A 25,706-nucleotide genomic window follows, 5' to 3' on the forward strand; every position below is an offset into this window, starting at 1 on the left:
TATATGATTAAAGACAGTTTCTCACACCTCTCAGGAAAAGTAGTGTCTGCTATCTGATAAAAATAGCATTTACATACATTCTCCTCTGACTGGAGAAACGGATCCACAGGTCCTGTCTTGGCTCCAGGCCACAGGTCATGGAAGGAGAAACTGTCTTCCTAGACTCTTCACTTCCTTGAGAAAAGCTTGCACATCATAACTCATAAAAATCCTGTGACTGTGCACTGCATTTATGCATCACTTTTCATGAAAACCAAATAGTTGAGAAAAATCTAAACTGCGCCAGCACTAGCGCATCTGACCAGAAACATCATAGCCCCTGTGCTGGGATGCGCCGTCTTGCAGCCCCGCCACATCCTCCTCTACCCAGGCAGCCGAGCGCAAAAGTAAAACTACATTTCCCGGCGACCCCTCGGGGCAAGGCGCGCGAGGGAGGGCGGGAAGGGGCGGGCCTCTGTGTGAATTGCTTTCCTATTGGCGCGCGGTCCAGAGGGCCGTGTAAACCTGTCGGCGATTGGGTGGCTTCGTGCACGCTCCGTGGCGCCGCGACGCCCGGGATTTGACTTGTTTTTCGGTTGGGTTTTCGGCGTCCGCGTCTCCGTGCGGCGTGAGTGGAGTTCCGGGTTTCCGGCTGAGGGTCGGGGAAGGGGCTTCGGGAAGAGAGGGCGGGTGCGGGGGAAGTGAGTGCGGGAGAGTGCTCGGGAGAGGGGCGGGAGCCTGAGGGAGGCTCGTGGGGGCCGGGGGCGGACAGTTAGCGTCTGCGGGAGGGCTTTCGGGGCGCTGGGGGTTAGGGGGCTGAGCCCCCGGAATCACGTCGGGGCCAGATGGAGAAAGGGGTGCGGCAGGTGGGCGTTCTGGAGGTGGGTCCCGGATTCCCTCACCCCGCGCCGGTCTCAGCATCAGCTTCCTCGTCGGTAAAGTTGAGGGATGATAAAAGCACTTCGCAGAGTGGTGGGGAAAAGGAAATAATGTCGAAGTTCTGAACGGATGTGAATTGAAAGCAGACCAGCTATGAACATATATGTGCCTAAACAAGAGTGTCACAGAGATGGAGGGATGGAAGGTAGCTGAAATCCAACAGTACGTCTGTAAACTAGGGCATCGCATTTTGGGAAGATACAAGGATGTTCTTATCTGCGGAGAACACACACCCTCGCGGGAGAGGTGGTGGCCACAACGAACTCTACTGTGTCAGCTTTCATTGAATTATAAATACGGTTCCTGTGCAGTTGGAGCATTCCTAATGGAGAGACTCAGGGAAGAAAGGAAGGTGGTATTTAAATTGTCATGTAGTGAAATTATGAGTTGAGGGGATGGTATTGCTCAGTGGTAGAGCGCACGCCTAGGAATCACAAGGTTCTGGGTTCAATCCCCAGCACCACCAATAAGTAAATAAACAAACAAACCTGATTACCTCCTCCCTCCTTCTCCAAAAAATAAATAAAAATAAATTTAAAAAATTATGAGTGGAGGGAACTATGTTCCAGCAGGAGGGGCCCTCCTGAAAAAACCGCATGGAAACAAAGTTATCTGGAAACCTCGTGTGCACTCAAGGAGTAGAGGAAATAAGGCAGGAGAGAGAGGTCTGGTCCTTAAGTGAAAAGCCATGATGTCTAGGCTGAGTTTGATTTAGTGCGTTAGACTGACGAATTTTTTGCCTTCTGAGAAGGTGGTCCGGGGAGAACAGTTAAGGCATTGGAGTAGGGTGCTTGAGATGCGGGTTTCCCGAATTAACAGGTCCTTGTCAGAATGTGCAGGATTTTCATACGGTTAGATGAGAGGGTCAAGAGGAGTAATGGAGCGATGAATTTAAATTTTCAAGTCCAGGTTGCTTGAAAGATGCTGAGTTAGTAACTGAAATTGAAACGTCAGAAGGAGCATGTTTGGATGATAAAGGTGATGAATTTGGTTTAGGAAGTGTTAGCTTTGAGGTACTAAAAAAATACATGATTTGAATGATTTCTTTTTATAATAAAGAGTTTTACTGCTCAATTTTGACCACATCTCTGGGTTCATGACCCAGAAGTGAGCTGCTTCAGCCTGGGATTTTTTTGTTTTAAGTTAAACATTTCAAGTTCCAATGGGACATATAGGTGAAAATGTCCATTATATAATTGAAAATTCAAGTCAACGGATTGAAAGAGATGCCATTTATTCATTAAACAAGTAGTAGTTAGCTACTCTTTGCCAGGTGGTGGTTTAGGTGATAGAGGTAATCATAAAAGCAGTAATGATGTTCCCAAAGAAATGGGTAGAGGAAGTAGTAGGGAGAGTTGAAGACAGAAGCTTTTGAACCCAGAGAGTAAAATTTTCAGTAAAAACAGCAATAATACTTTAATTTATTGAGTGCTTATGTATGTGGACATGTGCTCAGCCTCAGGCAAGTTTTACTGAACCTCTAAACCTCAGTTACTTATTAGAAAACGGGAGTAATGATAGAATATATGTTACAAATTGGTGTGAGCAGACATTTACTGGATAGAGAAACACAAGAACGGGATATTACGTCACCTCAACTAGCTCACGATCAGAATGGACTGACAGTGAGCTTGATGAGAAAGCGCTGCCCAAAGCTAATTAAAACAAAGCTTCTGCCTTTTCCCACCCCCTCCTCCTCTCCCCTCTCCTCTTCTCTGTCCCGCCCTTCCCTCTTTCCTTCACGTGATGAGGTATTTATTCCTTCCCAGACGGTGAACTTTATCCTGAAGATTTCTGTGGCAAGATTGGCCTATGTTATTAATTGGGGAGGAGATTGTGAGTGAACCTTTTAAAGCTTTTAAGTAATTTTTTTCTTTCCCCAAAATAAAACAATAGTCACAGCATACCAGATAAACATAATATCAATGGCTTTGTATTTTATCTTAAATGTAGCATAATGGAGCCTCTACCCTAATTTCCACTTAATTCACTTGCTTATTAGAAACTATTCTGTGTCTCCCTCTCCTGTAATTTCAACAAAAAGACTGCAGATTTGTTCTGCATGTAAATTTGTGGCAGAAACCTTCATAGTAAGACTGTGCTTATCCATCCAAATACTAAATGCCATTCTGATTTTCTCTGAAAATAATAAGGAAGAATGCCTTGGTAGAATTTCAGGGCTTGCAACTACTTGAAAGAATAATGTTTTCTGAAACACCGCATTCTGATGATGTTGGGGGGACCCAGTCTGTATGTCCTGTAGGGTTTTTTTCTGTTCCTGACCCCTCACTCTCAATTTTTGTGTCTTTTGACAGGTGTTTTGAAAGGACAGCATGAGCTTCACCCCGACGCAGTCCCCTGTCTGCAGAAAGTAAGGAATTTGCTTCTTTTTGTGTTGTTGATATAGAGAACCCAGACTTTGTCACCTGGGTACATGCTGACTTAGGAGCTAGAAGGGTTTGGGAAGCACACTTCCAGACTCTGGATTTGGACTGTATTAGACCTCATTTCTCTGTTCTTATTATGTGGAATTTAGATTAAACACTGGGCCATAGTGCATGTTAATACCAGAGATCCAGACAGTTCGAGTGGGCCTGGGCCAGTGCCGGTGGGTCCTGGATTCCAGAACAGACAGCCAGCGCGCAGAACAGCTCTCCTGACACCTCACCCTGGCCCTCAGGCCACGCCCGTCTGCCGAATCACAGGAGTAGTTCTTTTGTTCGTCTTAACATGTTTCCCACAGTTGCTATAAGGCAACCCGCTTTCAACACGTGAAGCAAAGTACGGTAGTATTCCTGTCATGAGCTTTAAATGACTGAGAAGACACTTCCCTTCCTCCTGCTGGCTGAAAGTAAATTTTAGTACCTTTTCTATACACGCTCACTTATGGGAAGTGCTGCCCGCGACCCGCGTTAGCTGCAGCTCCGCGCTTCCGGTGGGAAGTGTCTCCTCCTGAGTTGTTACACTGTAAATTACGGGCAGTTAGCCAGAGTGGACGGGTTCTCACGTGAGGCTTTCTCCACTTCTGCATCACTTGTTGTCTAACTTTCATTGTTTCAGCTTAAGCCTCTTGTTTGCTAAAAGCAAACCAACAACCTCTCTGGTCCAACCTTTGGTTTGCCTTTGATCTTGGCTTGTCTTGGTCTGTGTGATTCAGGTCTCTGATGCTGGAGACTAGGATCCGGTGGGTTGTGTGGTTACAACCAGGCTGTTTTCTACCCGAGTGTTGGATTTATTGTTCCCTTCCTTAATAATTTTGCCACTTATTTAACTGTCCCTAAAAATAAACTTTCATTTTGCAAGTTCTAGCTTTAAATAAATGGTAATGTTTTCCATATATTCACCTACATACGTTTTTCCATTTAATATTGTTTGGGTGATTCATTCATATTCATACACGTGTCCCTGATTCATAGTTTCTATAGCTTTGACGAATACTCCATGATCTGCATATACCACAGTCTATGCATTTTCCTGTCAAATGGACATTTGGAAGGTTTACCGTTTGCATTGTCACAGTGTCACTATGAGTGTGTCACCTGGTATGTGTGTGCGGACGAGAGAAATCGCAGTTTCACTGATGCTGCCAGTTTACGCTCTGTGGTCTCACCAGGTACACTGCGGCGGCGGCGGCCTGTGCGTGTTCCTGCTGCTGCTTGCCTCACAGTATCAGACTTTCTAACCGTCACTATCTGGTCTTAGTACATATCCCTGTCATCGTGTTTTTTGTTTTTTAATGAACTTTTTTACTCTCTAACTTGAATCCAGCTTTAACCCTTTAATACCTGGAAAGCAGTTCACGAGATTATTCACAAACCTGTAATATTAAACTTCCAAGGTTTGTGAGCATATGAATTATAAGCACTTTAAGAACATAAACCTTTTTTTTATTTAAGAAGTTATAAGGTCTCATAAACGTTCAGACAGTTTAATGAACATGTCCTTTCTAATCTCACGCAGGCTGTCTGCTGCCTCCAAACATGAGGCTGCCAGTGGCTTTAGTGGTTCCACTAGGTGGAAGGGCGTGTCCTTCTCCGATTCAGTGCAATCTACTCCCTTGCCTTCCGTCCAAGATCGCCTGGCTGTCCTCTGCCCTTCCCAGGAGCTTCTGGAATATTATCAAAAGAAGATGTCTGAGTGTGAGGCGGAGAATGAGGACCTGCTGAAGAAGCTGGAACAGTGCAGAGAGGCCTGTGAAGGGCAGGTGAGCAGGACCCATGCTGCCCTCAAGGCCTCTGGGCGAGCCTGCAGGTGCCAGCTGGTGTCGAGGACACTGTGACAGCATTCTCTTCTGATCCCTTCTGCCCCGGCCTCGTCACCACCTTGTGGGGGCCTCATTGGATTGCGATGCCCCAAACTGCCCCTGTCTAAAACCTTGGTTCTGCACCTTGGTCTCTCTTACCCCTCTGGTTCTTTCTCCCCCTCATGTCTGACTTCACTCCAGTGTCACGTCCACAGCTCCTGGACTTTTCAGTGTTCTGAGTCCTGTGTGTCAGCCTCCGGCCACGGTGTCCTGTCTTACCCAAACCCCCTTAGCTGTACTTCAGTCATCGCTGTCCTTCCCACATGTGACCCCTGGCTCGTTCTGCCCCACCTGTGCTGCTGGGGCCCTCCCTGTGGCTGAGCCCCGTCCTCCATCCCCGTCTCCTGGAGCATCACAGATGCGAGGGCCGTCCTGGGCACTGGAGGGTCAGCAGCAGCGTTCTTGGTGCCTGCCCACCGGATTCCCGCTGCACGCTCCCACCCGCACCTCCACCCCTAAGCTGTCACCAGATCTCTCCTGGGGCGCACAGGCTAACCCACCCAGCTGTCCTAGAAAGGTCACAGGTGATTGCAGAGTAAATTCATGGTGAACAAGTCATCTGTGTCCTCAGTTGCTACACAGCAGTTTTCTTACCACTGCCCTGGGTTCCCTGTCCTGCTCCTCAGGCCTCCACCCCGTGCCCTCCTTCACTGCCCCTCCCGCCTGCAGGCCCCCCTCTCTGCCATCCGGCAGCCTTGCTTCCTGGTTCACGGAGGAAGCACCGGCTTCCTGCCCTCCATCCACACGGTTACCTGCGTCTGTATCCAGCACTGCCTCCTCACTGCTCCGGGGACAGAGCCAGGCTGACCTGCGCCAGCACTTTCTCCGCCCCCCCTTCCCTCCTGAGAAACGCTGCTGTGTCCTCTCGCCTCGGTCTTCCGCTTCTGCCTCTTGTTCGACGTTGGCTTTTTCTCCTCAGCGTGTGGACACACTCTGGTCTTTCCTGCGTACGTACTACGAAAGAGGAAGGCCCCTCCCGCTCGGCCCTGGCTGCCCTCTCTGGTGGAGGCCATTCCTTCTCAGCCACCCTTCCGGGACAGCTTGACTTTATCACCTGCTCAGCGGCTCCTTGAGTCTCTGTCGGAGCTGCCTCTCCCGTGGCTCCAGGACCTGGTGCCAAACGTCCCTCTTCTCTCTGTGCCCCTCGCGGTGTGCGTTGGCATCTCCTTTCCGAAGACCCTCCTCCTGTCTTGATTTCGGCGTCATTTTTCTTTCCCAGCATCTGTCTTACCTCTGAGCCACTCGTCTCAGCCTCTGTTCACAGCTCTCCTTCCTCAGTCTTAAGTCAGCGTTCTCCCAGCCTCCACCGGAATGATCGCGTTATGTCTGTGCGGCGGTGCTGCTCCCTGGGGGCGATGCATCCAGGAACCTGACACTGACTCACTTTCCCTGAGCTCCAGGCTCGTGTGTCTGTCTGAACTGATCCCCCTTTTCTGCCGCAACTGTGCGCACGCACAGACCACTGCCCCCCATTCCTCGCCTTCCAGCCGTTTCTTTCTTCCGGGTCTTGGTGGGTAAACGGCGTGGCCTGCAGTTCTGCTGAGCTCCTGCATTCTATCGTGTTGTGGGACCTGTCGATTCTGCTTCCTCAATGCCGCTCAGTCCATCCCAAGCTCTCCATCACTTTGCTGACAGGCTACACACCCCAGTTATGTTTCACCTGAGCTGCCACGCGTCCCAGCCTCCAGTCCCACCTCTGCCCACTGCTCACTCTTCCTCCACGGGGGCTGGAATGCTTGCAGCCGTCCCTAGCAGCCTTCCTTTTGAGGCCAGCTTCCTGAGGCTCACTTCTCCTGGTGCTAGGCTCCTCCTGGTGCAGGGCTCCGGCTTCCCACACAGGCTCCGAGCGCTTTCCTCCTGCCCCACTTTTCCTCTCTGCCTTTTTACCGCACGTGCTCCTCCGTTAAAGAATTATTTCACTTCAATTGTTGGCGTGTCTGTCTCCTCACACAATTCCTCAGCTGTATAGGCAGGAATCATACCTCTTCATCTTTGTTTTCCAGAATTTCACGACAATGCTTATTACATAGAAAGTGTTAAAGAAAGCGTGACTGGAACAGGTAGATCGTGTGGCATCCTGGGTTCTGTCGGCTGTCAAAGATGAGAGGGCGCTGGTGTCACACGCAAACGTCACGCTCACCTGTGGCTCGAAACGCTTCTCTAGGCAGCCTGTGTTGTCATTTGGATCCTGTGTTGCCGAAGCCATCCATTTTGTGCTTTTTCTACGTGAGCTGACTGCCGCGTCTAATAAGAGACACTCTTGTGAAGCCCAGCATCCTTTCTTTTCTTCCAGCATAAACTGGAATGGGATTTGCAGCAGAGGGAGGAAGAGATCGCTGAGCTGCAGAAGGCTCTGAGTGACATGCAGGTCTGCCTCTTCCAGGAACGGGAGCACGTCTTACGCCTCTACTCGGAGAACGACCGACTGAGAATCAGGTACCGAGTGGGAGAAGGCAAATGCTGGCCTTTATTCCCGAGTCACACTAAATAGGGTACGTTTCTCTGTGGTCCTCCTTAAGTTGTAGTCCCAGGAAGCCGGCTCTGAGATGGAGGTTTGCCTGCACGGTGGTTAGTGGAAAGGCTCTTAGGAGGAACAGTAAGAGCAGAGTTGGGTTGAGGGAGAGTTCGAGCTGTGATGCAGAGCCCACCGAAGTAACAGGCTTTAGCCAACCCCACAGGGAGTGCCAGGCCGGGACTATCTGTCAAGGCGGGGCGTCGGACTTCTGTGCCCCCAGTGATCAGTCGTTGGAGGCAGGCTGCCACCAGGGAGGGGAAGTAAGCTTCGGGGAGGCAGCCCCCTTCAGTGCCTGGAGAAGGACCCAGCTCCTGGGGGCTGGGCAGCGTGGTCCCGAAGGTGGCATCTGAGCAGTGCTCATGGCATCCACCCCAGTGCATGTCTTCTTTTTGTGGTAAAAGATACTTAACCTAAAACTGACCATTCGAATCATTTTTAAGTGTATAGTTGAGCATCTTTAAGTACAGCCACGTGACTGCAGCCGCACCACTGTCCACATCCAGAACCTTCTCGTCATCCCCTGCAGAGAGTCTGGCCCCGTTAAGCACTAACTCCCTCCCCTCAGCCCCTAGTAACCACTGCTCTATTTTCTGTCTCTATGAATTTGACTATTCTAGGCCTCGTGTAAGTGGAATCATACGGTGTTTGTCCTTTCGTGTCTGATGTGTTTCACTTAGTAATGTTTTCAAGGTCCATTCATGTTATACAACATACGTGTGAGAATTTTATTCCTTTTTAAGGCCAAATGATAACAAACATACCACATTTTGCGTATTCATTCGTCTGTTTGTGAACGTTTGCATTGTTTTGACCTTCAGGCTGCTGTGAGTCACACCACTGTGAATGTGGGTGTACAAATCCTATCCGGGTTCCTGCTTTCAGGTCTTCTGTGCATGTACCCAGAAGGGGAGCTGCTGGATCAAATGCTAATTCTGTGTTTAATTTTTCTGAGGAACTGTTTTCCACAGTGGCTGCGCCGTTTTGCACTCCGACCAGCAGCGTGCAGGGTTCTGGTTTCTCCGTAAGCACAGCAGCCCTCGCGCTCTCTTTTTGAGCCACAGCTGTCCGGGCGGGGGTGGGTAGTAGCTCGTCTCTGCTTCGCGTTGCTGACGCCAAGTGCAGTTGAGTTTGTCCGGTGCTTGTTGGTCATTTGTATGGTTTCCTTACAGGGATGTCTCGGTCCTTCTCCCATTTTTGCATCAGGCTTTCTGCTGTTGTTCAGTTTTAGGAGTCTCTGTATTCTGGGTGTGAGTCTCTTACCAGGCAAGGGGTTTGCAGACTTTTTCTCCAGTCCTAAGGTTGGCATTTTACTCTTTTGATAATGTTCTTCGATGCACAGAAGTTTTTAATTTTCATACGGTCCAGTTTGTGTATTTTTCCTTTTGTTGCTTCTGCTTTTGGTGTCATGTCCAAGAAATCATTGCCAAATCCAATATCACTATGTTTTCTTCTAAGAGTTTTATAGTTTCAGCTCTTACATATGCCTTTGACCCATTTTGAGTTAATTTTTGTGTATGGTGTTAGGTAAGGGTCCAACTTCATTCTTTTGCATGTGGACATCCAGTTTTGCCAGGATCGGTTGTTGAAAAGACTGTCTTTTCCCTATGAAAAGTCAGAAGTTGGGGGGGGTATAGCTCAAGTGGTGGAGCATGTGCTTATCATGCACGAGGTCCTGTGTTCAATCCCAGTACCTCCATTAAAAATAAACAAACCTAATTACAACCCACTCCAAAAAAAAAGGAAAAGTTGTAAGTCATTTGACCGTCTGTGTAGGACTGAGTCCTGGGTGCGCTGCTGTACTCAGTTGGCCTGTTTGTCTGCCATTGTGCCAGTGCCACACTGTTTTGATTCCTGTAGCTTTGTTGTAAGTTTTAGAATCAAGAAGTGTGAGTCCTCCAACTTCGTTCTTTTTCAAGTTTGTTTTGACTATTTGGAGTTCCTTGAGTTTCCATATGAATTTTAGGGTGGATTTTTCTATTTCTGTAAAAAATGTTGTTGGGAGTTTTATAGGAATTGCACTGTATCTATAGATTGCTCTAAGTAATGTAATATTACGTCTTCCAATCTATAGACACAGGATGTCTTCCCATTTATGTTTTCCTTAATTTCTTTCAACAGTTTTCAGGATACAGATCTTTCCCTCCCTTTGTTAAGTTAATTCCTGAGTATTTTATTTTATTCTTTTTGGTCCATTTCTGGTATCAACTGTCTCAGGCTGGGTTTCCTGGAAAGCAGACTGTGACAGGGATTTGCTGGCAGGAGACCCACTGAGGCACACTTTGGGAATAAACCACCTCCGCAGGAATGAGGAAAGTCTGATTGGGCAGAAGCTGAGCTGGGATTCAGTTACAGCAGTTCTCAGTCGATACCCCCTGGTGCCCTGAAGCTGGGGTGGCCCCTCAGAGTTCCCTGAGTTGAGGCAAGAAGACTGGCTTTTGTGTCCCCTCGGTAGCCAGGCCCTGGGTGCAGGCTGCCCCTTGGACACACAGCTGGGCAAGGCGGTCCCCTTCGCCTGAGGGCAGCTCTGGAGAGAGTTTCATCAGTGCTGCCAGCAGATGGGGAGCCAGCTATGAAGTGGCTTCCTGCCCACTTTCCTGTCAAGTCCTGAAAATGAATACCTGATGTTTGAAAAATTAGAGCTAAGGTCTAGATAAATCCTGCTTTTAATAACTTTAACGTAAGGTTACCATTGCTTTAAAAATAAATAAGTCAGAAGGGAGATCCTTTAAATGAAGATTTACTTACTCCGGACGCAATGTGTACTTGTTCTCTGAGGACGGCAGGGAGCTCGAGGACAAGAAGAAGATCCAGAGTCTCCTGGCTCTTGTGGGAACAGACACTGGAGAAGTGACCTATTTTCATAAGGAGCCTCCCAACAAAGTAAGTAATCTCCGGTGGGGCTTCGGAAGCTTTTTTGTGAAATGCGGGCTGGGGGCCACATCCAGACAATTTCGGGGCTTGCTAAAGAAGCTGGTAGGAGAATTAGCCGCTGTGGGCTCACGTGTACCTCAGTTTCCAGAGAGTTTTCTGTAATTGTGAAGAGCTTTGTGATTTTATTCTTTTTCTTCAAAAACCTTGGGGAGTAGCCCTGTTTACCCCATTTCTCCACTTGGAAACCGAAAGCGCAGAGGAGGAGGTGTTTTGGATGAGTTTAGAGAGAGCAGCAGGAGCAGACTGAGTGTGGGAACAAGTTTCAATACTTTCTTTTTTAATCTTTGTACTGATTGCAGAAGTAATGTGTGGTCTTTTAAAACACACACACAAATTTCAGGGATCTACGTGGCAGTGTCCCATAATTCCACACCCAGAGATAAAGCTCTTTTTCCACTCACGCAGCAATGTTCACATGTGCTTTTGTGGTTTTCATTCTTTCACTTCTCAAAGCAGCGCTTTAGTGACCGTCTTTATACATACCCATATGTGCACGCCTCTCTGTGTCTCTTACTTTCCTGGGGCCCTTATGAAAGACTTTTTTTTTTTAAGCATACATTGCCAGAGAACCCTTTTTCATTTCTATCACCAGTACTGGTTTTATCCAGTTTATATTCAGGACACTGCATTTTATCCAGTTGGCTGCTTTGTCCACTTTAGTGTCTCATGTGCATGACATCCTGATATGATTATATCAGTTTCGACCAGTTTCACTTACAAAGTGTTTGATCTGCAGAACTAAGTCTGAAAAGTGCACTGTTACGTCTGTCTGAGGGCTGCTTCTGTCCTTGTTTTCACTCCTTCAGGTCAGCGTCTTCCAGACGGCCCTCCAGGCTGTGGAAGTCTGTGAGCAGAGTGAGCCTTCAGTTCCCAGACCAGGTACCAACCTCATCATTAGAGATTCTCACTGATGCAGAATTCAAAACCACAGTGCAAACAATTAGACATTTTTTCCTATTGTACAATGATAATAAATGTTCACAGTGGTGCCTCTGGTGGTCTGAGATCTTACTGAGCTGCCTTTTTTGGTTGTTTTTTTAAAAATCTTTCCATTATGCTTTAATGAATAAAATAAAAGGTATGTAATTAACATGTATGGTGATAAGTCATCAAACAGATTCGGACAACTTCTGGAATCACAGACTATTAATTAGCCTCTCTAAGCCTCAGTCTCCTTTTCCTTCTCTTTTTTAATGGATATCTCTATTTTTTTCCCTTTTCTTTCTTTGGCCGGGGCAGGAGAAGTAATAGAACCCAGGACCTCATGCATGCTAAGCGTGCGCTCTACCACTGAGCTGTTACCCTCTTCCGCTCTTTTTTTTAAATTGATATATAATTAACATATACCATTGTATCAGTTCCGGTGTACAACATAATAATTTGACATTTGTATATATTGCAAAATGATCACCACAGTAAGTCTAGTTAACATCCACCACCACACATGTAGTTGCAAGTTTTTTTCTCTTGTGATGAGAACTTTTAAGATTACTCTCTTACAAAGAAAGTGAAAATACTAATTCGAAAAGGCACATGCACCCCAGTGTTCATGGCAGTGTTATGTACAATAGCCCAGATAAGGAAGTATCTGATAAATGTCCATCAACAGACGACTGGATAAACGAGACGTGGGATGTGCATGCAGTGGAGTACTACTCGGCCATAAAAAGAGAAATTTTGCCATTTACAACATGTGGGTGGACTTAGAGGGCATCATGCTTAGTGAAGTATCAGAGAAAGACAAATGCTATGTGATATCACTTATATGTGGAATCTGAAAAATAGAGTAAGCTAGTGAACATAGAGCAAAAAGAGACAGACACAGAACAAACTGGTGATCACGAGCGAGAAGGGGAGGGTGGGGGAGGGGATTAAGACGTACAAACTACTGTGTAAAATCAGTGAGCTACAAGGATGTGTTGTACAGCACAGGGATTATAGCCAATAATTTATAATGACTATAAAGGGAGTATAATCGATAAAAACATTGAATCAGTACATTGTATGTCTGAAACTAGTAATATTATAAATCAAGTATATTTCAATTAAAAAAAGGAAAACAAAAAAAGATTTACTTTCTTAGCATGAACTACTTAGTCAAAGAATTAAAATATCTTCGGTGAAATTTTAATGTTGCTTATTTCTGTGTTTTTTGTTTTATATATATATTTATTGGAGTATAGTCAGTTTACAATGTGTCAGTTTCTGGTTGCTTATTTTTAAAATAACCTTACTTTTTGAAAACTGGGTTATATATAATAGAATGTTTAGATTTAGTTTTTTATCCCTTTCCCTTTTTTAAAAAAACAACTTTATTGTGTTATAATTCCTGTGCAATATTCCTTACCCTTTCTGACTAAATAAGATTTTAAAAGAAAATAGTCGCAACTGCACAGGGAAATGTAGGAGCTTATTCTTCAGAAAGATGCACGTTGTCGTCGGGGTGACGTCCCGGCAGGGCCCCGTGAGAGAGCCCTGCTGGCACAGTGAAGCGCTGTAGTTACTGCGCGTCGTCCTCTTTCTTCCTTCCCTTCTCCTGCAGGTAAAGGAGACCAGACTCCTCTCCAGAGGTCGTGTTGGTGCCTGAACAGCAGAAAGCAAAGCTGAGTAAAGGTCTCCATTAACTTTTCTGTTTTAGATTCTACAGGAAGGAGAAGAAAACCAGCAACGAGAGAGAAGGAGGAGAGCGCAGAGCAGCAGCAGAGAGACGTCTCGTCCCTCGTCCTGCAGGTCAGGGCCGAGCCCGCTCTGTCCCCCAGCCCTCGTTGGCAGGTGCTGCCCAGCCCCGCCCCCTTGTGCCTCAGCGGCGCCGCGTGGCTGAGGGCCGGCCGTGCCCCACCTCCCGGGGCTGGTACTTCACGCCCTCATCCGGCCTTCCGCACCCAGGGTGCCGCTCTGAGCCTTCAGGTCGTGCAGCTTGCACGCCGAGCCCCCCATCAGAGCCGCCACAGTCTGGACTCCCTGTGCTGTCGGCCCAGGGACGCCCAGAGTCGCAGTTGTCGGTCCCAGTAGATTGACCTCTGGGGACACGTCCGTTTGTTTGGTGCGTGTGTTCTGAAGTCTAGGAAAGTAGCCCGTCGCCCTCTGACCCCCTGGTGATTGGGTGTCACTTGCAGCCATGACTTTTCACCTGGTTACTCAGTTCCTGTCGTTATGGGGGGGGGTGTTCTGTTGATTTAAATGACAGTTTCTGCCTTTGGCCAGTATCTCCATTGAGGGTCATGACAGCCAGACTCAGAGAGGGAAATTACATCATACTCAATTTGCTCTACTTTTTAAATGAAAAAAAAAATAGCTGTATTCTTTATGTAACTAGGCAGTGTTAAAAGGGAGACCGTCCTAAAACCAGAAGGGGAGCTGGTGGGAAGGTGAGACCCCCGGGGCCAGGGGAGCTGGGTTTTCTCGCATTCCCACAGGGTGTAGGTGCTTTGGTGAGTGTGGACAGTCTGGTCTCACGCAGCCTCACCCCACTCACAGGACACTCAAGAGGGTACAGTTGAGATTTTTCTTCTGTTTGTTTTTTTGTCTGTGGGGTTTGGTTTTGTGTTTAAATTTTCCTGGAGAGGCTCGCTTAGAGGTGAGAGCTGAGTGGGCGCAGGCGGGAGTGGACGCCGCGCCCTCCCGCCCGTCCAGGTGGAAGCACTGCAGGCCCAGCTGGAGGAGCAGACCAGGCTCTCCCGGGAACAGGTGGCAGGGCTCATGGAAGACAGACGGATCCGCATCGAGGAGATTCAGGTGCATCAGCAGAGAAATCGGGACAAAATCAAAGAGCTTACCAAAAAGTGAGTGTTCATGAAAACGGTACATGACGCGTTTAAAATACTTTCCAGACAGATGCCATCAGTCTGGCTGGAGGACGGGGGAAAGAAATCCCCTTAAGTTGGCTTTCATGTCCTTGGCAGGGCAGGTCCCGGGGCTGCAGAAGGTGTCTTGCTCAGACCCTCTGCCTCTGTGCAGGGGCAGCCCCACCCCGGCTGTTCCTGGAGAGCCGGGGCTGTTCCGCCCGCTCCCTTTCGCCCATCTGAGTGCTCCAGCCTGATCTTAGTGTTAAGAAGTGTCCTCTTCTCCACTGCTGCTGTATCTGCCTCAGTGTAACCGTGCCTTCCTTTTGTTTGACTCCACGCAGCTGCACAGAATGATGCAGACGGTCTGCACTCCCGTTCCTGCTGCCTTCCCCGCCTCTCTGCAGGCTGCTTCCGTCCCCCACGCTTCTAAGTGGGCCCTGTCCAGGGTCATCGCTGACTTCTTAATTTCTGGGACCACCTAGCTCTCCCCAGTCCCCACTGTAACTAGTGTCCTTCTGCATGTGGGCACCTGCGACTGCCCCCGCTTTGGGGTCCGTCTCCCTCGATTCCTGCAGCGCCCGTGTCTCTCGGGCCTTCTGCCTTGCTCAGCCTGCTCTCTGCTCCCAGGGACCAGAGCTGTGCTGCAAGGACATATGTGGTTGAGTGTGTTTGAACACCCCAGGTTTACCGTGGCTGAAACCAGGCTTTCCCAATAGGCACCACCCCCATCTCAAACCTGTGACTTCATTCTTTCCCCCTTTAGTTTAATGCGCACACAGCCGCCTCGTCTCCCGGGCTGGAAGCCTCAGAGTGATGCCCGGCTCCCTGCTCCCTTCTTCCCTGACCCCAGGCCTGTCGGGTGTGAGCCCGGGAAGCCTCTCCCGGGCGTCCTCTGCCCTCTGGTTCCGACCCCACTGGGTCGGGCTGTGACCTTGTTCAGATTGGTGCCCTCAACTGACTGCTCCTGTCACCGGTCTTCCCGCTCCTCCGCCCTCCCCGTGTCTTCTGGTGGAGCCTGGCACTTGGCCATCAGCGTGAATTGTTAGGGACTCCACCCCCTCCCCCGTCCCAGCTGCTCCTCTGTTGCTGTGGGTCCCCCATCCTCCAGCCAGACTGATGGCATCTGTCGTTCACAGAACACTTGCCGTGTGGCAGGCACCTCGCTGTGCAGTGTCACCTTCTCTGAAGGCGTTCCCCTGGCGGAATTCCGTCTCTCCTCAGTGTCTCCCTCTTTACACACACACACACACACTCTTCCCCTTATCTGTGTGCCGTGTTACTCAGGAAGAGAACTAATCAGTGGGAAACTGCAGAGGTTGCCTCACGGTATTTCTCCCTTTGCAAGCAGATTGATCATTTGATACAGTATTTTTCTAGGTGTTGATGTTAAACCGATGAGTTGCTAACTCTGAGAGACGTCCTCTGTTGAAGACAGAAGCATCGTTTGTCTCTTCCTGAATCTTAGTGGTCAGCGGGAATCTGCCTACTCCCTTGTGTGTGTCCAGTAGTTGGTGCTGTCCTTGGTGACCTGGTGGTGGCGGGCCAGAAATAAGTGATAAATAAAGTTCCACAAGCGCCGAGCTGTAACAGGGGCGCGGGCTTAAGGTGGCAGGGAGCTTCAGAGGGCAGAGAAACTGGTAAGTGGGCGGAAGTTGTTACGGTGACTCCAGAGAGGAAGTTGATCTTGAAAAAAAGGACAGGATCTGATGCCGAGCGGTTTCCACGTGGCGCACAGCACGGACAAAAGCAGAGCTGTCCTGACGTTTCAGGACCTGCACTGGCCCTCTGTCACAGCACCAGGATTAGTTCCTCGCCGCGGAGCCCCGGGCCTGGAGCAGCCCAGACTTCCGCAGGCCGTGTGCAGGTGTCTGTAGTCCTGCTAACGGTGGGGCCTGAAACGAGGGGTCAGGAAGGTATCTGCCGAGACCAGTGTGTGAAGCAGTGTGGGTGCGTTACACCCTGTCCAGTCAAGTGTGTGAGGGCGCCAGTGGTCAGACTAAAAGTGTTTTTAAAACCGCAAATAGTATTTTATAGAATTTATGTTTTGTACAGGCTTTGGTGGGGGAGGTAATTAGCTTTACTTATTTATCCTTAGAGGAGGGACTGGGGATTGCACCCAGCACCTGGTGCACGCTCCCTCTGTATGGCACAGTCTTTACAGAACCTTTGTAGTCGCTTTGTTTGGAATAAGTGTGTCAGCGTGCTGTAGACGCCGCTTCGTGGCCACATTTGCGCTCTCTCTCTCTCAGTCTCCATCACACCCAGGAGCTGCTGTATGAGAGCACCAAAGACTTCCTGCAACTCAGATTTGAAAACCAAAACAAAGAGAAGGCGTGGATGCTTGAAAAGGATCATCTGATGTCAAAGATGAAGCAGTACCGGGTGCAGTGTAAGAAGAAAGAGGACAAAATGGCCAAAGTTTGGCCTGTTTACGAGAGTCATCATAACCAAAATGACTATATTAAGGTAATTTATCTCAGAGAAATTGTTTATTTTTCTAGAAGAGCTGAAAGGGCTCAGAATTCCAAGAACCCGTGATTGTCATGCAAGACCCACTCAGCACAGGGGCTGTTGTAGCAGCAACCTCGGGAAATGAGTTTCAAGGAGTGGTAGCATTTGGTGATTTAGGAAATTACAGTGTCGACTGGTGGAGTGATTCCACAGATACTTCCTGCAGCCCTACTGTGTGAGGCCTGGCTCTGGGGCTGCGGCTGTAAACGCGCTGAGCACGGCCTGCCCCCGTGGCACCTGCATTTTAACGGGTGAGAGAGAACAGAAACATGGGCAAATACCCAAGAGAATGGTGGGCTGTAAAAAAGTACTAGTGAGGAACCGAAAGGATTACGTGGAGATGGCATGCCGTCCCTGGATGCGCACTTCTGTAGAGGCGCAGGTCTGGGGCTCGCCTCGACCTGGCGCCTGGGGCTGAGCTGGCCGCGCGGACGCAGGAGGAGCCCCGCAGGCGGAGGGCAGGTTAGGGGAGGCCGGCCCCGGCCCCATCACCGGCCCCATCACCATGGTCGTGGAGGAGGGATCGCGGGGCAGGTGGCGCGTGGAGGGCGGGCAGCAGCCACCTCACAGAGCCTTCACGGTCCTGCTGAGAGCATCGCTCCAAACACCATCATGTCTCAAGGATTGTGTGTGAGGAAGTGACACCTGATTGGGGTTTTCCAGGATCATTCCGGCTGCTCAGTGGAACATGTAAAGTGTTGTTGCTGTTTTTTTCTTTTCAAAGAAGAACTTCAGAAATGTGTCCCAAAACATACATTGTAATGTTAATGTCTTACTTGATGTAATTTTGAACTCCATTATCTGAGTCTTCCCAGAGCCAAAAATACTTGTTTTATTTGAAAGAATTTCTACCGTGTACACTTTGGGAAAAAAGCTGAGAGAACCCTCTAGAAGCAGGTTTCAGGTGCTCTCGAGTTCCTTGCTGTCGTTCCTTGACTCACTGTGTATTTCTAGAAACCCTTCCTGTCTTTAGCTAAGTGCGATTTGAGTTCCCTGAACTACAGAGCAGAGTGTGAACGGTTTTCTCCCCATTTTGACCTGCAGTCCCTGAAGGACAAGCTGCTGCAGGAGAAGCAGCTGTCCGGCATGTACCGAGAGCAGTGCGTTTCCCTGGAGGAGGAACTTGCCCGAATCCGCGAGGAGGAGGGAGCGAGGAGAGAGATCTTTAAGGTATGAGAGGGCGGCGGACGGGCAGCGCAGGGCTCGGGGCTGCGCGCCTCACCCCGCAGGCGCCCTCCTGTCCCCGTGTGCAGGACCGCACCAGCAAGATGGGGAGGCGCCTGCAGGTCATGACGAAACGCTACGAGGCCTTGGAGAAGCGGCGTGCCTTGGAAGTGGAAGGCTTCAAGACAGACATCAGGGTTCTCCGGCAGAAACTGAAGGACCTGGAGCAGATGCTCTATAAGGTGACTGACCCCGAATCACCAGAAGGGAGAGCAGAGGTCCACGTGAGGGGCCCAGGGCTGGGCCGCCTCGCCCTCCTCTCGTTTCACAGCCCAGGACGGGACAGAAGTAGCCTGAAATCATTGACTGAGGCAGCCTGGGCTTCATCTAAGCTCAACTCCGTCTAAGCAGAAACTTTCACACACACCCCCCCCAGAAGTGGATTCAGAGAACTGTGTCTGTTTTACACATGGGGAAGGCGAGTAATCGAGTTAAAAAAAAGGGCCTCCTCCCTGGCGGACGTGTCTGTATGTGGACTGCCGTCAGACCTGCCTGGTCCCCCGCGTGTGCTGGACGACCGCGGGGCCACGCGGGGACCTGCAGAGCGGAGGGGTGCTTGCTTTCTCTCTTGGGCAGGTTTACCAGTACCGTTCACGCTGGTCTCTTCCTTTTGCGCGTCGTTCCCTGCTGACCGGCCACGATGTCTCGGCTCCTTCACAGTCGGGAGGGTGCACAGGGGCCTCGAGCCCTTCCTGCTGCGCCCTGCTCGACGACGTCCTTTCTCTGCTCCTCGCCGCGCAGACTGAGGACCGACTGTCCCGTGCCCGCAAGTCCCGTGGGCAGGAGCGTCACAGCCCGATCTGGAGGGCTGAGCTCTGTCCTCCGGCGTGTGCCGTAACCAGTTCTTCCTTTTCTTTTTTTTTCTCCCAAATATCTAGGCAACACTTAACACCCGGGCCAACCAGGATCTTGCCATTCTGTGTGAGGTTCGAGACAGCAACCGACGGGCACACAAGATCCAAGGAGAACTGAGGAACCTCAAGTCCAAAGTATTCGGTCTGGAGAAGGATCTCAGGCTGTGCTGATGCGCGTTTAGGAACGGCCCCGCCTGGAGCAAGGCCTCCTCCTCACGGCGGGGGCAGCTCGTCTTCTCCCAGGGGCTGTCGGCCCAGAGCTGCCTCGAGTACTGGTGTCCGTTGTTAGGAGATGGTGAAGGATCGGGGACCCTGGAAGAGCTCTTTCTGCGTTCCGGGCTTTATGATTTTTGCTGTCCTGTTGACCTTCTCTGTGGGTTTTTTTTTTGGATCTGGATTATAACCTGAATTACTTACAGACTTTCCCACATTCTCTCTCCCATTTATAATGACAGGGTTTTTTTTTTTAATTTTTTTTTTTAAGAAGACAATGGCAGCTTAGGAAGAAAGTATTTTTGCTGTGAGCATGGCTGAGTGTCAGTGGGAGAAACCCTTTCCCAGGAGATAGTGACGCCCACTGAGGTTGCCCTCCTCCTGGGCAGAGGCTGCAGATCATGGCCTGTCAGCCCAGGAGGCTGTGACTCAGTTAACCCGCCAGCCTCTCCCGAGCTGCAGGGCCCGAGTTCCCTTCTGGACGCGCAATCTTGTGAAGTGGCGCCAGAGGGCGCCAGAGACCGTGCTCTTGGGCAGAATGTTCACCTGGGACGTGACAGTGCCGCTTGGTAAGAGCGAGTGAGACTGACTCCGTCCCCGTGTGAGCAGTTCGGTGTGTAACCACCACCAGGGTCTTTTTAAAAATGATGTATATATTTTAAATAAAGTACGTAATTGAAAATATTCTATTTGAGTTTTCTGTAGTTTCTTGTTAAAACCATGTTTCCACTTTGTTAATGACTTAGTCTTCTTGCCTGTTCCACAGACCACACAGGGCTGTGCACGGACGACAGTTTTCCTAAACTCACCCCTTGAAATCATCTCGTGTTTGGAGGCAGCAGAGGTGGTACAGGACGATGGCACTAAAACCACATCCGTTTTCCCATCTCCCTCTCTCAGGCGATCTGCTGTGCACGTAGGGCGAGGTGGTTGTGAAGCTGCCTGGACGGTCGCTGGGAATTCAGCCGGCCTTGGCTTGTTGCGGGATCATTCTGATTTGCCCACGACAAAGGGAAGAACCCAGGTTTCCGTATTTGTGTGAAGGAAAGTGGTGACTGAACTGCCAGTGGGAGAGGCTACCTTCTTTTTTAAGGCTGTGATAGCAGATCAGGTGTCTAATAAACTGAAACAGAAATTCCTGGAGGAGACTGGACCTGGGCTTCAGAGGGATGTACCTCACTGGGAGGCTGTTCCTTTGGTCCTGACGCTTAAAGCATCGGCTGTCCCTGCCTGTTGCTGTTTGATGCGGGGCAGGTGAAACAGAAAGGCTTATCGAATCACAGGCTTTCAGAGTAAGAAAGAATCTCACATAAGCCTTTTTTATTTTATATGTGGCTCTGAGGCCTGCCACCGTTGACTTCCACAGTCAGCTGATGTTTGTGACACCCTGGCCTCAATTCCAGCGCCGGTCACCTTCACCGAACCCACACGCGGGTGTCGCCACCCTCCTGTCAGCAGGAAGCCACACAGAAACGCAGAAAGAGCGTGGGCTTTGGGGAGCCAGGTGTGGATTCAGTCATGCCTCTCACTGACACTCCAGGCTCTAGTATCTGTTTATCTGTGAAACAGAGACCAATGCCTGCTTCCACCGGGTGACTGAGGATTAAGGAAGAGAGAACCTAGCACCCAGAGCGCGTGAAGAGCTCTTCGAGCTCCCGGACACACAGGCCGCGTGAGGCGGCCGGGGGGCTGAGTGGGCTTCTCAGCTCACAGATAAGAGGCCGCGCAAGGTGGCCGGGGGGCTGAGTGGGCTTCCTCCAGAGAAGAGGCACAGACGGCCACCAAGCGCATGAAAAGATGCTCCGTGTTGGTTACTAAAGTGGAAATCAGCAGTGAGACCCTGCTCCACGCCCCCTGGGATGGCCGCGGTGAACGAGAGAGGGGGGCCCGCCCACGTCGCTGGTGGGGATGTAAAATGGTGCTTCCTCTTAGGAAGACAGCCTGGCGGCTCCTCGGAAAGTTAGACGTGGAGTTCCCACGTGATCCAGCAGTGCCACTCCTTGCACATGTACTTGCGAGAAATGAAAATGCGCATCCACGAGAAGTCTTGTACGAGGATGTCCACAGCAGCATTATTCGTAGTCGCTCAGAAGTAGAAACGACCCAGATGTTCATCCCCTGGTGAGCAGGCGGGCAGAATGTCACGCGCCCGAGAACCGAATATTGTTCAGCCACAGAAAGGCACGCGGTCCTGGGATCTGTGCTGCGGTGGGGGTGGGCCTGGACAACGTGATACTCTGTGAAGGAGCCACGCACAAAAGGTTGCGTGTTGTATGATCCATATTGTTCACTGAAACATCACCACACGCAGATCCATAGAAAAGGAAAGCAGATGAGTGGTTGCCAGCGGCTGAGGAGAGGGAGGGATGGGGGTGACCGCTGATGGGCATGCAGGTACTTTTTGGGGTGATGGTTTGCAAAACTGGATTTTTTGGGGGGTAATTAGGTTTATTTATTTACTTTTTCTTGATGGAGGGCCTGGGGATTGAACCCAGGACCTCGTGCATGCTGGGCACACGCTCTACCACTGAGCTATACCCTCCCCCCACAAAAACTGGATATATTAAAAGCTGCTGAATTGGATACTTTCAAAGGGTGAATTTTATGTGGATTATATATCAGTTTTTTTAAGTCTATGAAACGGCTTAGTTCTGCACTATTTTCTGTATTTTGACTTCAGTTAACTTCTTGTCAATTTCCCACCATAGTCAGTCAGATTCCAGGAAGTATTTAATACCATTAATTCCTTAGTTCAGCATTTTGGTTTTAGATGCTCTGTACATCCTGGAAATGGTGCTAGATCTTAAGTTTATAGAGAACACAAAGACAGCATTTGTGTTCCAGATATTGGTGGTCAGATGTGCACTGTGGGTGCAGAGGACAAAGCAGAGAAGGTGACTTAAATGAGGCGAATCTCAGGTGAGTTCGGAGTCAGACAACTGGGCCATCCAGGTAGAGGGGCAACGTGAGAATGGAACGTTTGGAGACATGCATTACTGAAGACAGAGTCACAGGATGTGGGGCTAAGAAGTGGTGTGCAATTTCACTTACTTCAGTAACGTAAGTCTGTTAAATATTTCAAGATCTTTTGCAATGATTGAAAACATTTGGTTTTGCTTAAAAATGGGGGGGAACCCCCATTAACCAAAATCAGAAGTGAAGTGATACCACTTCATGCACAAAGAAAGAATCTGATACGCGAACTCATCTTCTTAAAAATCAGGGGCAAGGAGTAAGGATGGCGTGATTGTGAGTATCTGAGATGTTTATTTCTGGGAAGGTTTTTGCTGCACATCAGGGTGAGGCACGTCCCTTCATGCCAGGGTTTACTGCAGTGTCTGCAGGCACAAAGCAGAGGACGGGCTTCGGGTATTCAGGAAAGAGCCGTCAGTGTCACCTGCTTTGCCTTTTAAAATTTCTCTTTTAGCCTAGGTGTTTAAGAGTCACTTAGGAATAAATCACTTTTTTATCCATGAAATGTATGTGATTTTTCACACCGTGAAATAGCCTCTGGCTGTGTTATTTTTGTCCAGTCTTATGATCCCCACTGCCTCTCCACCCACACCACACTAGGTTGGCCACCAGGATTTACAGTAACACTTGGAACAGCGGATTGTACTGTCACCACTCACTGCATACAAGAGCGGGAGAAAGGAGGTGGCGGAGACATTAGGAGCAGAGAGGAAGGGACAGACTTGAGAAACATTCAGGAGCAGGGTGGACGTCGCCTCTGCGGTGGGTGAGACGTGAGTGCTAGGGGAGCGTTCTGGGTAGTTCTCTAACTCCAGAGTGTCTGGCTTCGGAACTGTGTGTTTAGTGACACCTTTACCTGAGACTTAGCATCTGTGAGAAGCGGTGGGTTTCTGATAGGTTTGAGGATAGGGAGACGGAAGTCAGGGGAGAAGTTAGGATTAAAGACAGAGCTTTAGACTTGTTGGCATAAAGAAGGTAACACACCGCGGATGCAAACCATGGACGCAGGTGAGATCAGAGCGGGAGCGTAGGGAATCAGAGGAAAAGGCCACAGAGGGGAAACCGTGGTGATCAGAGGAGAGAGCTGGTGGCAAAGGGATGGTCTGAATAACAGGAAAAGCGTGTCTGGAAGCCTGGGCTGGCGGTGCTGTCAAACGCTGTAGAAAAGTAAGGTAAATGGGAATTGAGATACTGTCTTTGGCAATTTAGTAGCAGGTGGATTGAAAGCAGTTCCAGTGAAGTGGAGATGGAAGTCGGCTTGTACTCAGCTGAGGAGGGAGACAGGGAGCAAGATGGGAAGTGGTTTAGAGGTGGTTAAGTCCAAGGAAAGGAGTTCTGGTGACTTCAGGTCGGGGAAGATGTAATCGCATTCACAGACTGAAGGACACAGCCAGAGGACGAGACTGGAGACGGGGACGGGGTGTTCACGAAGCAAGATGCGGGAGGGCCTGGGGTGGGGGGGAGGCATCAGAGCGGATAAGCAGGTAACTGGGAAGGGGTGGGTGCCTCACTCATACGGAAATTAAAGTTGAAGCCATTTACTGAATGTGAGCTGGGGGCCCTGGGAAGAGTGGCTGCTTCGGAGGATGGAAGGAGGTGGTGGGGGCAAGGGATAGACCTGGTGGGAGTAGGTCTTGGCAAAGATGCAGAGTTGGCTGGACCTCCCATTGCCAGTGGGGAGCCGACTCGGATTGTAGCAAGTCAGCCTGCTTCACGTGCCCTCCCGGCTTCCCAAGTCGGGGCGGGGAGGGGGCGCCGAGCCCCACATGGTCGGAGTGGGGTCAGAGTAGGCAGAGCCTCCGAACAAAAGGCAGGTGGAGAGGTGGCGCTGGAGGCTTTGTCTGCCAAGCGAAGGAAGAGGCACTGCAAAGAAAGTGTTTGGAAAGGGGTATTTTTAAGTCTCTACATGAAAATAGCGCTTCATGGTTCTGAGCTGTGAAGTCTTCCACTCCCGACTGGCTGGTAACCCAGTTTCAGTGCAGGCCTGGTGTGAACACAGCCTGGGCGTCGGGAGCAGTCACTTAATCACCTCCCGTGGAAGGTGACAACGTGGCACACCCATGTCGTTGTGTGTGGGATGTCCCTCATGTTGGATATGATGCACTTTTTTTGGAGCTACCAGATGCTGATATTCACGTCTGCAGTGGCGTGTGAGTGTGCGCAGTAGGACTCCCCAGCAGCCCCCCCCCCCCGCCCTTGCAGCCTTCTGGGCGCGTGACCTTGGAGGGGCGGCTGTTACTCCCGTTTGCCCTTCTTAGCTTCTTTTCCTCTTTGCTTCCTGGGCTGCACCGCTTGGTAAGTCAGCTCACCTCTGTCCATCTGCTTACCCACCTGTCTGTCTACCCGTTTTGGGTCCTTGTAGATGCGTACGTGGCTGTAAGGGAAAGCGGAGGGACCCTGTGTGCGTCTTGCCCAGCCTCCCCCGTCAGCCGCTCCGCTTTGACACGCTCGTCTGCAGCTCGGGCATCCCAGCTGCTCCGAACTGGACCACGGCGCTCGTCCTTGTGTTGGTTTTGTGATATTTTCTTCTCTTTTAGGCTCGCAGTTGTCTCACATCCACTGAGCGCCTTAGCACTGAGCAATATCAGTGTAATTTTATTTATTTTTAAAACAATTTTTTCAGCGCTAATTTTAAATCAGCACAGTTTTGCTGTCACTGTGTTGACTGTTCCAGGGTCTCTTCCCTGGCAACGTGGACATTTGTAAAGGACCATTAAATATTGAACAGAGGGCCCTAAAACCTGGGCCAGCCCAATGCCGTGCTGCTGTGCAGACTTTCTTAGGGTTTTCTTTGGCCCCCAGCTCAGCACTGAGTCCAGATTTCAGTGATCTGTCTGGGGCTCCTCCTAGAGTGAGTCCCTGCCGCAGTCTCCCTGTCACCCCCGAGCCCAGCCTGACCCTGATAAGCTTCTGCAGAAAATAGCTCTGTGGTCTGTGTGCCAATAGCCCTGATCTCTTTTTTGCTTTGTGTCAAAGGAATGAACTCCATCCCCGTCAACAACCTTCTAAAACTCCTCTTTCTCTATATGTTCTGTGCTTAACTCCTCTGATGTCTTCGGGGTTCTGAATTGCACCTCCGTGCAGTCCGACCGGGCCCCTCTCCAGCTCACCACTCTCCCGGCTCCTTGTGCGTCGAAAGGGGTGCCCCAGCCTCACCTTCCCAGCGCTGGTATCGAGGGAGCCCCCTGCCACCTGCACTGGCACCGCCCTGCCCTCTCTGCCCCCGGGCGCCCCCACCCCGTCTCTGACTCCCCTTCCTCATGTCCCCAGGGTTCTGACCGGTGCTCTCCACGCAGTCCCCCATCCCTCCGCGTGATCTGCTGCCTTCCCACGACTCCAGCCACTAACAGGAAGAGTGTCATGAGGTTCCTTTTCTGGAGGTGTCTGAACGCAGGGGTGATCTCCCTCAGGAGTAATACAGAATCTAAGGGAAAACCAACCTGAAAGCAACATATTCCACCTAGAAAGCCAGGACAACA

The 25,706-nt window shown here is 50.0% G+C and overlaps 1 protein-coding gene across 2 annotated transcripts; it reads left to right on the forward strand.

Moving 5' to 3' along the window:
• Positions 1-526: 526 nt before the first annotated feature.
• Positions 527-19,940, forward strand: CCDC77 (coiled-coil domain containing 77). Of its 2 annotated transcripts, XM_072954667.1 has the most exons (13): positions 554-607; positions 2,688-2,754; positions 3,234-3,289; positions 4,879-5,122; positions 7,515-7,657; positions 10,520-10,616; positions 11,474-11,546; positions 13,306-13,397; positions 14,301-14,449; positions 16,702-16,918; positions 18,008-18,133; positions 18,217-18,369; positions 19,066-19,940. In XM_072954667.1, the coding sequence occupies exons 3-13, from the start codon at positions 3,252-3,254 to the stop codon at positions 19,210-19,212; spliced, it is 1,479 nt and encodes a 492-aa protein (XP_072810768.1). In that variant the 5' UTR covers positions 554-607; positions 2,688-2,754; positions 3,234-3,251; the 3' UTR covers positions 19,213-19,940. The 2 variants fall into 2 exon arrangements, with proteins under 2 accessions (XP_006210882.1, XP_072810768.1); XM_006210820.4 differs by lacking the exon at positions 2,688-2,754 and having other exon boundaries at positions 527-607.
• Positions 19,941-25,706: the final 5,766 nt, after the last annotated feature.

Source organism: Vicugna pacos, chromosome 34 (genome assembly GCF_048564905.1).
Source record: "Vicugna pacos chromosome 34, VicPac4, whole genome shotgun sequence".
Taxonomy (NCBI): domain Eukaryota; kingdom Metazoa; phylum Chordata; class Mammalia; order Artiodactyla; family Camelidae; genus Vicugna; species Vicugna pacos.